General features: G+C 44.4%; 1 protein-coding gene across 1 annotated transcript in view; it reads left to right on the forward strand.

Annotated features, from left to right (window-relative positions):
* The window catches only part of pidd1 (p53-induced death domain protein 1), a 57729-nt gene continuing 44017 nt past the window's right edge, over positions 1-13712 (forward strand). The window contains exons 1-6 of the mRNA XM_078414758.1: positions 1-101; positions 3722-4062; positions 4443-4856; positions 5679-5882; positions 13357-13411; positions 13499-13700. Of these exons, the coding sequence (XP_078270884.1) occupies positions 3819-4062; positions 4443-4856; positions 5679-5882; positions 13357-13411; positions 13499-13700 (1119 nt within the window). The 5' untranslated portion in view covers positions 1-101; positions 3722-3818. The remainder of the gene's footprint in view (positions 102-3721; positions 4063-4442; positions 4857-5678; positions 5883-13356; positions 13412-13498; positions 13701-13712) is intronic.

The following is a 13712-nucleotide window of genomic DNA, read 5'->3' on the forward strand; positions in this document are numbered from 1 at the left end:
ACAGGCCGAATACATCTTCCCGTTTCCGTGGGGGACAGCGATCGCAGATGTTAAATTGCAAACTGTTTCGTATTTTAGTTTTGCATCAATCCATTGTCAGGGTAGGTGTCTGATATTTGGATAATTCTGTCCCTGTAACTTCCTGGGTAAGAAGGTCGTGTGGTGTTTTCTTACAGGGACTTTATTCTCCCCCCCCTCCCCCAGTTGAACTTTGCAATATCGGGCGTTTTAGGTTCGCAGAGTGTGTCGGTATGCAGTTTGTGTTGCAATAACTTGCATTTAATTTGTGCCTTTAATGCATTAAAAAAAAAGTAGAAACATCAAGCAGCGTCCCGGCTCCCAAGACATTAGCGTCAGTGAGGGGTAGCCTTCCGAACATTGGAGCTGTCAAGAACATATGGTGAATGGAGAAAGTGCAGGTGGTTCACTGACAGCCATGACATGTGCATGTTCTTCACCCTCTCAAGCCTACCTTCAGAACAAACACCCAAGCCCTTACTCCACATTCGGAGTTAAGATCTGGTGGTTTAGGTTTAAGTTGGTTATTGTCACCTTAACCGAAGTACAGTGAAAAGCTCTGTTTTTCATACTATCCGATCAAATATTATACATAAATACAATCAAGCCAAACTCAAATACAATAGGTAAACCAAAGGGGAAGATATAGGGTGCAGAATATAGTTTTCAGCATTGTAGTGCATCAGTTCCAGAGACAAAGTCTAATGTAAACAATGGGGAAGAGGTAAATTGGACAGTACCCTAGTTTATGGAAGGACCGTTCAGAAGTCTGATAACAGAGGGGAAGAAGCTCTTCCTGAGTCCGGTGGGAATAAACATGCACAGGATATGATGTTCTAAACACCTACACAACTGGGACTTTGTCCTTGTGCAGGAAGGAACTGCAGATGCTGGTTTAAACTAAAGATAGACACAAAAAGCTGGAGTAACTCAGTGGGTCAGACAGCATCGCTGGATAAAAGGAATAGGTGGCACACTGGTTCTATGTTATCCCAGTTTCGCATCCTACGCACTAGGACCAATTTACTGAAGCCAATTAACCCACAACCCTGCACGTCTTTGGAAATTTGGAAGAAACGAAAGCACCACAAAGAAAACGCACGCAATCACGGGGAGAACGCACAAACTCCATACAGACAGCACCCGAGATCAGGATCAAACCTGCGTTGTGAGGTAGCAACTCTACCGCTGCACCACCGTGCCACCTTATGCTATAATCATGGCTGTCTTCAAGAAGAGAGAGAAATCTGACCATGATAATGGCAATGGGGTCTTCCTGCTGTTTAACTTGCATTTAATTGTTCCAGGAATCATCAAATGAATTCTATCCATGTAGAGTTTCATGGACATGATCTTCACCTTGCAGCAACTTCAAGAAAAATGCAGGGAACAGCTCCAGTCGCTTTGTCGTATTTTGACGTCACTAAATGCTTTGACTGCTGAAATCGAGAGGGATTAACCTCCATAAATACTGATGCAGACACAAGTCACAATTTACAATTTTTCTCATCAGGGAAAGAAAAGTCAGTTTTACCAGCTTGCCAATTCTGCCAGCTGGTTGTGGCTTAGCAAGAGTAATTTTACAATTACTTCATGATGGTAGGTGAGGCACGATTTTAAAGAAAGTTTACACAGTGGAAAACCCATCTTTTCAACTAAACGTCTCAATGTTTCTTTAAATAGTTCAATCTTTGTTTGATAACATCCTCTTAAAGTGCTTAGGTAAGGTTTATAAAATTGAAGGGGCTTTGTAAATGCAAGGTGTTTACAAGCAGGCCCGATTGAAACTGGACTGATAGTCCAGATTGATTTAATGGGAGATACAGGTTGTTAGATAAATGTAAACTTTCTCTGAGATACAAAGGCTGGTCAATGTGCATGACAAAGAGAGAGTGCTGCAATGTAATCTTTCAGAAGTACCTCGAGTGATGTTAAATCAGTCTTTAATTTAAAACAGGGATGTTTCCCCAATGGCCAATATTTATCTGTCACACAACATGCAAAACATTTGATCTGTACACATATTTATTTGCCGATTTTGGGATCTTGATGGATGATAATTAGCTATCGTTCTTTCTAGTTTAGTTCACTGTAGAGATAGGATGTGGAAATAGGCCTATTGGCCCACCAAGACTGCGTGGACCAACACTCACCTGTGCACTAGCACTATCCTACACACTCGGAACAATTTAACTGACAAACCTGCACGTCTTTGGAATGTGGGAGGAAACCGGAGCACCCGGAGAAAACCCACCCGGTCACAGGGAGAACATGCAAACTCCGTGCAGACAGCACCCATAGTCAGGATTGAACCCAAGTCTCTGGCACTGTAAGCAGCAACTCTACCGCTGCGCCACTGTGCTGCCCAGAATCTACTTTATAACCTTGGTTACATTTTTACCTTGGTAGTTCATGGTCATTCTTTGTCATGTGCATTTTTTGTGTATATAATCAGGTGAGGATAGGATTCATCTGGACTTTGTTACTTCCCTGCTTATATGTGGCATGTAATATATATTTCAATCCCATGTTTTCCCTTATCAATATTCTGAAATGGGTCACACTTGCATGTTTGGAGAGGAATAAATGGGAGTTTGAATGCGACGTAACTTTGTTTGCCCAGGCCAGTGGTTCCCAACCTTTATCGGGCCACTGCCCCCTTGCTTCCATAAACTCATCCCCAGTGCTCTCGACCCTATAAAAAGCATTATTCAGAATAGCAGTTTGCATGACCCATTAAGGAAGATAATAACGCAATAAAAATTAAAAACAGTAACAATTAATAAGATATTTATTCAAACTCAAAATCCTATTTTTAGTTGAATTAATTTAGGATAATTGATGGTCTTGATCCAGGGACACTCCAGTTGCAGGAACAGCACTTCATATTTTGCTTGGGCAGCTTACAACCCAGTGGTATGTTCGTTGATCTCTCTAACTTCAAGTGACCCCTGCATTCCCTCCCTCCCCCCCTCCTCCCCCACCCTAGTATTCCTACTAGTTCCACTGTTTGCATCCTTGTATCCCTCTGGTATCATCTACTGCCCAGCCACAAATAGGCCATTATGGCTTTGCCCTTCATTGGTTATCTGTTGCCGGCCTGGATTCGTTCTGGCCTTTTCCTATCTCCAGTCCCCGTCTTCCCCCTATACTTTCAGTTTGAAGAAGGCTTCTAATCCAAAACGTCTCCCATTCTTTTTCTCCAGAGATGCTACCTGACCCGCTGAGTTACTCCAGCACTTTGTCCCTATCTTTGAACCAGGGATACCAGCTTTTCAAGGTCATTTAGCACAAGAGTCTTAAACACCATTTCCCGTAAATACGTGACTGTTCAGTGAATTCTCAAAGCAATGGATGGTCTTGATGAAGTGATACAACTTTGAAAAGTTCCAAGAAATACTATTTTAGCAAAAGCAGACCGTGCTTTTAGAGGGAACATCAGTTGAGTGCTCAGCAACCAACAACCAACCGGCCTATAAGCATGTCACGGGCACACCGATACCTTTCTTGCCCAATGCCGCGCCCACCTCCAACGCCCCTCTGCCAACCACTTGCCTCATCACCCCCCTAGGTAATCCCACAGACCTCCACGGGACAGTCCCGCCCACTTTGACATCCACTGGCCTAGACTGATGTGAAGTGAACCAATTAGCTAACGTGTTTGTTAACTTATGCCTTTCTTATTTTTATCAATTATTTGCAGTGCAGGCTATTCTTGAGGGAGAACGGTTGTGAAAAACATCTAATGTCTGCCTGGCGTGTTGGAACATGCCCCTCGCACAGCTGAGCCATGGTCGAAGATGGCAGAGCTGTTGTCTTGGGAGGCAGATACCGGTATTGCAGCAGAAGTGTACCTGGCAGACAACAGGCTGAATTTAGACGTATATCCAAATGGCACCAGACACTTCTTGGTGCTGTGCAATACTCGCAGGGAGGAGTTACTACAGATTGAGTTTCTACGGCTAAACTGCAATGAGGAGGAGATCAGTTCATCACTTTCCATCATTCCTGAACTAAGGCAGCTGAAATCACTCGTGCTTAAAGGTATTGGAACTAGGTTTACTTGTGCAGCCATTTAATCCATTATATTTAAATGTATACATTTTAAATATTATTGTATTTACATATAATATAATTTTCTGGGCGTAATATAAATGAGCTTTGCCATGGGTTATCACCCCAATACATTTAATTTCTAAACTACTGTAATTCATGACATATAATTTTTATTGGCTCGTGAATGGTGTCAATAATGCACAAGTTTATTTTTCGAAAAGTAATAATGTTCTTTGAATTAGTGTGTGTGTGTGTTAAAGATCACTACGACAAATTTGTTGTCGGCATGGTTAACAATGGATGTGGACACTTCCAAGGACTTCCAAGCACCTTTTTTCAATACCTGTTACATTTACTTCATTCACTAGGTGGTCATCTATGGGATGAATATGGCATGTGTCTGCCTGGACTGGTGACAACTTTGCCTGTGGAGTTTACACATCTCCAGCACCTGACCCATTTGGATCTGAGCTTCAACAGCTTCACCTCTTTGCCTGAATGTGTGACAGAGTTGAAGGAGCTGGCTGTGCTCCTGCTAAGCCACAACAAGCTGGCTGCGCTGCCCGACAGCATTGGCAAGCTGGTAAAACTAACTTTTCTTTCCCTGATGAAAAACCAGCTGAGGGTGCTGCCCGCAAGCGTTGGTGAACTTGTAGCGCTTCAGAGAGCAGACTTGTCCGAAAACGAACTGGAATTGCTTCCCGATGAGATAGGAAACCTCTGCAGTTGTACCTGGATAGACTTTTCGGGGAATCGACTGAAAACTCTCCCATCCTCACTTGGTAAGTTAATTGGACAACAACTCTGATTACTGGAGTGATGATATAACTTGAATTTCCGAACAGCCTATTAACGTAAGATCATGCAGAATGTCATGGGAAAGATAGACACAAATTGATAGAGCAACTCGGTGGGTCAGGCAGCATCCCTGGAGTACATGGATAGGTGATGTTTCGGGTCAGTACTGAAGAAGGCTCGTGATCTGAAGCGTCAACTATCCATTTTCTAAAGAGATACTGCCTGACCCACTGAGTTACTTCAGCATGTTGTGTCTATCTTTGGTATAAACCAGCATCTGTGGTTCCTTTTTATTACAGAATATTATGGTGTTGGAATCAGTGAAAATGTTGAGATAATAATGTGCAAAAATGGTTGAATTGAATTTTTATTGCCGAATAGTATGATCACTCTCAGTTTTCGAACAAATTTGGTGCATGTAATATCTTTCACTGACAAAATAGGAATTTAAAAAATAATATTTTGACTGAATCATTTATTGTTTGAACTAGCATCTAAATCACAGGTTAGAAGTTACATTAATGTTTATCAGTTTCTATTTATATATAAAAAATATTTTATATTAATATATATATATTTATATATATATATAGGTTTTATATATATATATATATATATATATATATATATATATATAAAACCTCATGTTCTGCATTTTTCCAGTATTTTTTAAAATGTGCTTTAATTTTTAAGATTTTGTTGCAGATTCCAATATTTTAAATGCTGGTGTAGTGTAATAGTTGTGGCAATAATATATTTCAAAACGCATTTATATGTGGCACAAACCTCGATATTCCTGCCTGCAGCAAACATGACATCCCTTGGGGAATTGCATCTGCAAAGCAATCAACTAGTAACGGTCCCGGCAAGCCTTGCAGACCTCCCCAACTTGTCAAGACTTGCTCTGCAGAACAATCGTCTGCGCTCGGTGCCTCCTGAGATCCAGAATTTCCCCTTTGTGCATTTGGAGGGCAATCCAATAGGGGAGGCAGAAAGCCCTGAAGAACAAGGTACAGTGTCAATAGATTGTGGTTTACCTCACTGTCTGCAACAGAGTATGCTCTGGGAATGTTGTGTTGCATATCACTCATTTGAACAAAACTTAATAATGTCTCTAAGATGAACACAAAGGTCTGGAGTAACTCAGTGGGTCAGGCAGCATCTCCGGAGAAAAAGGATGGGTGACGTTTCAGGTCGGGACCCTTCTTCAGGCTGAGAAATAGGGGCAGGGAACCAGAGGTAAGAAAAGGCCAGAACAAAATAGGGCCAGTAACAGATGAACAAGGACGGGGGGGAGCACAAAATGGCCCATTGTTGGCTGGGGAAGTGGAGATAATGAAGAGATACAAGGATGCAAACAGTAGAAACAGTAAGATGACTAGGATGGGGTAGAAAGGAGAGAGGGAATGCAGGGGTTACTTAAAATTAGAGAATTTTTTTGGGTTGGGGAACATTCCACGTCATTAAATTTGCAGCACTTGTCCCTGTCGACATTGAATTGCTTCATTAAACCTGTTATATTCAGAATTTTCAGAGAATTTTCTTAAGAATGAATGTTTATAGATGTTAAACTGAAGCCAAAATGTAATAAAAAAGATGCAGACACTAGTTTATACCGAAGATAGACACAAATACTGGAGAACTCAGCGGGTCAGGCAGCAAATGGATAGGTGACTTTTCAGACTGATTGTAGGTTGCGGTGGTTGGAAACTGGAAGCATGAAAAGACCTGGACAAATCATGACTGACGACAGCTCACCACAGGCTGGGTGATTCCCTAATAGGCCGATTGTTGGCCTGGGGCGATGAGTTTACACGGAAAATAGGCACAAAATGCTGGAGTAACTCAGCGGGACAGCATCTCTGGAGAGAAGCAATGGGTGATGTTTCTTCAGAGTTGGCGATTGAAGCCAAACCTGTCCACCATGCCCTTGGTTCATGCCAAAGGTGTACCTTTGGGAAGAGTCCTACAGATTTGTTTAATTTATTTACCAGTTCTGTGAGACTGATATTAAGGTTATTTTCTGTATGAAGTGTATTTTATGCAAGATCTTGGAACTTGACGTTAGACCATTTTGAGGATTGCAGTGACCAGCCTGTTCCCTGAGGTAGATCTGCTTCTCTGAATCCCTGTGTGTATTCAGGCAAGTGTCCCCTTCTGCAGTTCATTTAATGCACAGGTCGTGCCAGTCTACTCGAGATAGTAGTACATTTTGACACAGATGCTATATCCGGATTGTGTTGATTAAGACTGGCAGCGTACAGTAAAGCCCTCACGATTATGGACCTTCTTTATAATGGATTTTGGTTGTAGCAGATCGAGGCCTCCGTTTGTGTTGATGATGGGTGGGTGGCAAGCTGGGCAGCAGAAAGGGGGCGGTGGGGAGAGCGCGAGCAGTGAAACACTCTTGAAGATCGTTGCATTGTGCATGGGTTTGCAGCAGCCGCCACAAAGCGAGGTCTCGCGGTGTTGGATGCCGATGCAGATGCAGCACTGCCACTGCAGCTGTGCCACTCTGGTCACGGTGCAAGGCTCCCGTTGCACCACGCCCCACTTCCACCAGGTTATCCCATGGGCTGGCGCAGCGCGGCATGCTTCCACTTGCGGGAACGGAGAGAGCCGGAGTAACTCGAAGATAGTCACAAGATGCTGGAGTAACTCAGTGGGTCAGGCAGCATCTCTGGAGAACATGGATAGGTGATGTTTCGGATCGGGGCCCTGTTTTGGACCCTACCTGAGATGCCACCTATCCATGTTCTCCATAGATGCTGCCTGACCCACTGAGTTACTCCAACACTTTGTGTCATGGAATTACATTGTCTTATTCTTGTGTAAGGGTGATTTGTCATTGAGTGCTTTGTCCAACATTTCAAACAACTGTATTGTCCAATATTTCAAACAATGAATCAATAGACAATAGACAATAAGTGCAGGAGTAGGCCATTCGGCCCTTCGAGCCAGCACCACCATTCAATGTGATCATGGCTGTTCATTCTCAATCAGTTCCCCGTTCCTGCCTTCTCCCATACCCCCTTAAGAGCTCGATCTAGCTCTCTCTTTAATGCATTCAGAGAATTGGCCTCCACTGCCTTCTGAGGCAGTGAATTCCACAGATTTACAACTCTCTGACTGAAAAAGTTTTTCCTCATCTCCGTTCTAAATGGCCTACCCCTTATTCTTAAACTGTGGCCCCTGGTTCTGGACTCCCCCAACATTGGGAACATGCCTCTAACGTGTTCAACCCTTTAATAATCTTATATGTTTCGATAAGATCCCCTTTCATCCTTCTAAATTCCAGTGTATACAAGCCTAGCCGCTCCAGTCTTTCAACATATGACAATCCCGCCATTCCAGGAATTAACCTAGTAAACCTACGCTGCACGCCCTCAATACCTCATATGCATTCTCTGCAAGGTCATCCAAGGTATTTGTAGCATAACGCGACTGATGTCAGTGTCCTCTCCCAGAGTTGACATCCACAGCAGTGAGGTCTTAATTACACTTAAGACATACACCAAAAGCTGGAGTAACTCAGAGGGACAGGCAGCATCTCTGGAGAGAAGGAATGGGTGATGTTTCGGGTCGAGACCCTTCTTCAGACTACTGAAGGAAAAGGGAAACTAGAGATATAGACGATGATGTAGAGAGATAAAGAACAATGAATGAAAGATATGCAAAAAAAGTAACGATGATCAAGGAAACAGGCCACTGTTACCTATTTGTTGGGTGAAAATGAGAAACTGGTGTGACTTGGGAGGGGGAGAGATAGAGAGAGAGGGAATGCTGGGGTTACCTGAAGTTAGAGAAATCAATATTCATACCACTGGGCTGTAAGCTGCCCAAGCAAAATATGAGATACTGTTCCTCCAATTTGCGTTGAGCCTCACTCTGACAATGGAGGAGACCTAGGACAGAAAGGTCAGTGTGGGAATGGGAAGGAGAATTAAAGTGTTTAGCAACCGGGAGATCAAGTTAAATAAATTACACTTATTTAGCTCCATTGTGTGTGTGTACCATTTTATTTGTATATCTGAAACCCAGCTCCCACATTAGATATTCTACTCCAGCCTCTGTAATGGCAAAGATTACCAGGTGTCAGGTGGAAATATTTCAAGGGCGTTCTTCAAACCTCTGAAAAAATCTAACATGGAGTCACAAAGCATCGAAAAAAGCTCTTCCACACAACTCGGCCATGCCAACCAACATGCCGCTTGCGCTTGCTTCATATCCCTCTTGTCCATGTTCATACGTTTTAGGACATCCAGCACCTCCTCGACTATAACACAGTCTGTTCCCCCGCCATTCATCGCCATTAACATTCCCAAGTTCCCTAGTCTTCATGCCTTTCCCCATGGTAGAAACAACTTTATTGATTCAATGGTACTTTATTGTCACATGGTAACTAGGTACAGTGAAATTCTTTGTTTTTGCATACAATACATAAAGTAGGCAAAGAGTCTGGCGCCGACGTAGTTAGGAAAGTAATCATTACAATCCCGATGGTTCGCGTGTGTTCTCAGAGGTCGCTCTCCCTGCTGGGTCCCTCCTTGTTACCGGCGGCCCGACCTCAGCCCGCTGTCTCTCCTCGGCCCGTCACCTCTCCCCCTTGTACGGTTCGCCAGCGACACTTCACTCTCCTCTCCGGTCCTTTGGCCTTCGAGCCCAGGGGGACGCCTCCCACAGCCGACTTTGAAGATGCTTGAGGTTAGCCCCTCCAGCCCTCCTCCTACCGGCCCTTTGTCCAGCATCCACTGGTGCCGCTGCCTCTCTCCTTCCTCCGGTTGACGATCTTCGGGGGCGGGTGGGAGATGAGCCTCAGACACACTCCAGGCAGGCTGTGGACGCCTCCGGCCCATGACTGCTCTAAATGGTGATGGGACTGAGAATCTCAAATCTCTCTGAAGCACTCAGGAAGCTCAGCAATAAGAGTGCACTGCCATACTCCCCACTACACATCTCCCCAGGCAAGCACCCCCTGGCCCATCTGTGGCAGAGTCTGAAAATCCCACATCGCTCTTTGAACCCAGAGAACTGGAGTAGAAGCAAGTCATGCTTGGCCAAGAGGGACTGCCTGAGACCCCCTGATGAACCCTCAGTAATAAAAAGGAACTGCAGATGCTGGTGTACACCAAAGATAGACAGAAAATGCTGGAGTAACTCAGCAGGTCAGACAGCATCTGGAGAAAAAGGATGGGTGACACTTCGGGTCAGGACCCTTTTCCAGTCTGATTGTGGGGGGTGGTGGGGGGGGTGGAAGCAAGAAAAGACTAGGACAATTAAGGGCTGGCAACAGATGCCCTCAGGCAGGGTGGTTCCCTGATAGGCTGATTGTTGGCTGGGGATGGATGGTGTGATCCCAAGAGGGATACATCGTTGTGAACTCATTAACTGACTTCTGGTGGAGGAAGGCGAGGGGAGGGGATTGTTTCTACCTAAAATTCAACCTAAAATTAGGGAATTGAATGATCACGCCAGGGAGTTATAAGCTACCCAAGCGAAATGACTCGTGGGGTGCCACAAGGCTCGTGGCTGGGACCCCAGTTAATTACAATATATATTAACGATTTAGACGAGGGAATTAAATGTGACATCTCCAAGTTTGCAAATGACACAAAGCTGGGTGGCAGTGTGGGCTATGATGAGGATGTTATGAGGCTGCAGGGTGACTTGGAGAGGTTGGGTAATGGGCAAATGCATGGCAGATGCAGTAGAATGTGGATAAATGTGAGGTTATTCACTTTGGTGGCAAGAACAGGAAGGCAGATTATTATCTGAATGGTGTCAGATTAGGAAAAGGGGAGGTGCAACAAGACCTGGATGTGCTTGTACATCAGTCACTGAAAGTAAACATGCAGGTACAGCAGGCAGTGAAGAAAGCTAATGGCATGTTGGCCTTCATTGCGAGAGGATTTGAGTAGAGCAAGGAGGTCCTACTGCAGTTGTACAGGGTCCTGGTGAGACTGCACCTGGAGTATTGTGTGCAATTTTGGTCTCCTAATTTGAGGAATGACATTATTGCCATTGAGGGAGTGCAGCGTAGGTTCACCAGGTTAATTCCTGGGATGGCGGGTCTGACATATGATGAAAGAATGGGTCGACTGTACTTGTATTCGCTGGAATTTAGAAGGATGTGAGGGGATCTTATAGAAACACATAAAATTCTTAAAGGATTGAACAGGCTAGATGCAGGAAAAATGTTCCCGATGTTGGGGGGAGTCCAGATCCAGGGGTCACAGTTTGAGAATAAGGGGGAGGCTGTTTAGGACTGAGATGAGGAATAACGTTTTCACCCGGAGAGTTGTGAATCTGTGGAATTCTCTGCCACAGAAGGCAGTGGAAGCCAATTCACTGGATGCTTTCAAGAGAGAGTTAGATTTAGCTCTGAGGGCTAATGGAATCAAGGGATATTGGGAAAAAGCTGGGACGAGATACTGATTTTAGATGATCAGCCATGATCATATTGAATGGCGGTGTTGGCTTGAAGGGCTGAATGGCCTACTCCTGCACCTATTTTTCTATGTTTCTATGAGATATCAGGTGCAGTTCCTCCAATTTGTGTGTGGCTTCACTCTGGTGAGTGTTAAACCTTCTGCCTTGTTTGCTTTATGGTACTGAATTGAATGTGCCAGGAGGGGGTGACATATTCCCCTCATGAAGGTTTCCAGATGCTCTCAGGCTTCTCCACACTTCTCCAAAACCTATGTAGTATTTGTGGTGGGTCCAAGGAGTCACATCAGTATGATGACCTGAGTAAATGTAGGTATGTAGGTTAATTGGCTGGGTAAATGTAAAAATTGTCCCTAGTGGGTGTAGGATAGTGTTAATATACGGGGATCGCTGGGCGGCACGGACTTGGAGGGCCGAAAAAGGCCTGTTTCCGGCTGTATATATATGATATGACCCGTTGGGCCCAAACTTCTCTTGCATTGGTGCAGCACCTTCTCCTCCCCTCCCCCCCTCTCTCTCCTCCCCCTCCCCTCCCTCTCCTCCCCCTCCCTCTCCCCCCTTCCCCTTCCCCCCACTCCATCCCCCTTAACCCCCCTTATCCTCCCTCCTCCTCCCTCCCCCTCCCTCCACCCCCTCCCTCCCTCCCTACGAGATAGATTTAAACTTTAAAATGTGAATAACTTTAAAAATATAACACCGATTTCAATTAAACTTCTTCCATTAGCTCCAAAGGGATGACGGTGAGTAAGGTGGGCCTAAAATTGTTACGCTATCGTGTACCGTTTTTGGCTGTAGTTCAGGAACAAACAAACAAACGAACGAGAGTTTTAGTATATAGATGCAAAAAAGCTTAGTCTTTGATCTTTCATCAATGCTTTAGTATTGTTTTGCATTATGGGCAATGGCAAAGGATTTTAATTTAAAAAAATATTTGTAAAAAAATACTAATTATAATTGAGGATTGCAGAAATAAATCAGTTTTAGGATTTGTATATATTTGATTTCAGTATTTTATATTGTCCAAACCCTTTATTTTATTTAGTAAATCACAAACTGCTGGAGTAACCCAGCAGAGCAGGCAGCGTTTATGGAATTGAATTGATAGATGACGTTTTGGTTCCGGACTTGTATATTATCACTTGCTCCTGTTTGCTATTTTCCCTACATAAATGAACACGGAACTGGTGAAAACGATCATTTTCAGTATCGAATGTTTCAAGTCGTTTTTCCGTGCTTGATCTCCACAATTTTCTTGCTCTGGAGTTATGGGCTGTCCACATTAATGAAGTGGGGAAGTATTTTCTGGAGATTGTCTCTGTGCAGTGTCCAGTGTCCACTGGCAGTTTTCAAGGAGGTCTTGAATTGAGAGACCTCAACCACCGTGGATCCAGGGGAGGTTCGTCGCTGGGCCCGGCCCCTTGCCTGCTCCCAGTACCAGGAACCAGAGAGGAGTTGGATGGAGTCGGCGACAGATGCTGGACGAGGGACAGTGTGAAGAACCCAGGGGTCTGACCTGCCTCGTCCCCAAGGTCGGTTGCAGGAGGCGCCCCTGGGACACGAAGGTTGTAGATGGCTGGGCAAAGAGAGGGACGACGGTTAGTGGGATGACCGGACGGCTGCAATGGGCCTTTATGACCAACTATAGATGGGACAAGGAAATGGCGCCAAAACCTGGCGACTCTTGCATGTGCTGCAGACTCAGTGGGCTGATTCTGTGCATTATGTATTTATTGTACTTTTGTGTGGCAATAATCTCACTGATCTGTATGCAAAACAATAGATTTTAACAGTACTTAGGTGCATATGATTACAAAGGAACCATTGGCATTGGCTTAAATCATGCAACACAATGCAATATAAATCAGTTCATTATGTTTTAAGAAGGGTCTCGACCCGAAACATCATCCATTCCTCCTCTCCAGAGATGCTGCCTGTCCCGCTGAGTTACTCCAGCATTTTATGTCTATCTCCACTGTCTGCAGTTCCTTCCTACACATGTTTTATTTAATGTTGCATTTGTTCTCTCATTTTACGCAGACCATGCCGAACCAAAAGAAATTGTGAGCCGATACCTTGCGTCTAATTCAGACAGGTACCGTCAGTGGTTTTTCGATTAAATCAGCCATTTCCTATTTGTGTACTCTGAAGGTTAAATGTACGTGATGTTGATATGTTCCAGCTTCACTGTTACTGCTGAAGGCTGCAATGTTGTTCTGCCCTGCGGGATTGAAATCCATTTCCCACCAGAAGCAGTGTCCTTGTCGGCTGCGGTTTCCTGCAACATAATCCCTCCTGACCCCCAGCAGGTGAAGCTCGGCCATCATGACTTCTTACTGAGCCCTGTATTGGAACTCCTCCCACACAGCATACAATTTGAAAAGGTACAAACTCTC

This window comes from Rhinoraja longicauda, chromosome 18, assembly GCF_053455715.1.
Source record: "Rhinoraja longicauda isolate Sanriku21f chromosome 18, sRhiLon1.1, whole genome shotgun sequence".
NCBI classification, from domain to species: Eukaryota; Metazoa; Chordata; class Chondrichthyes; order Rajiformes; family Arhynchobatidae; genus Rhinoraja; species Rhinoraja longicauda.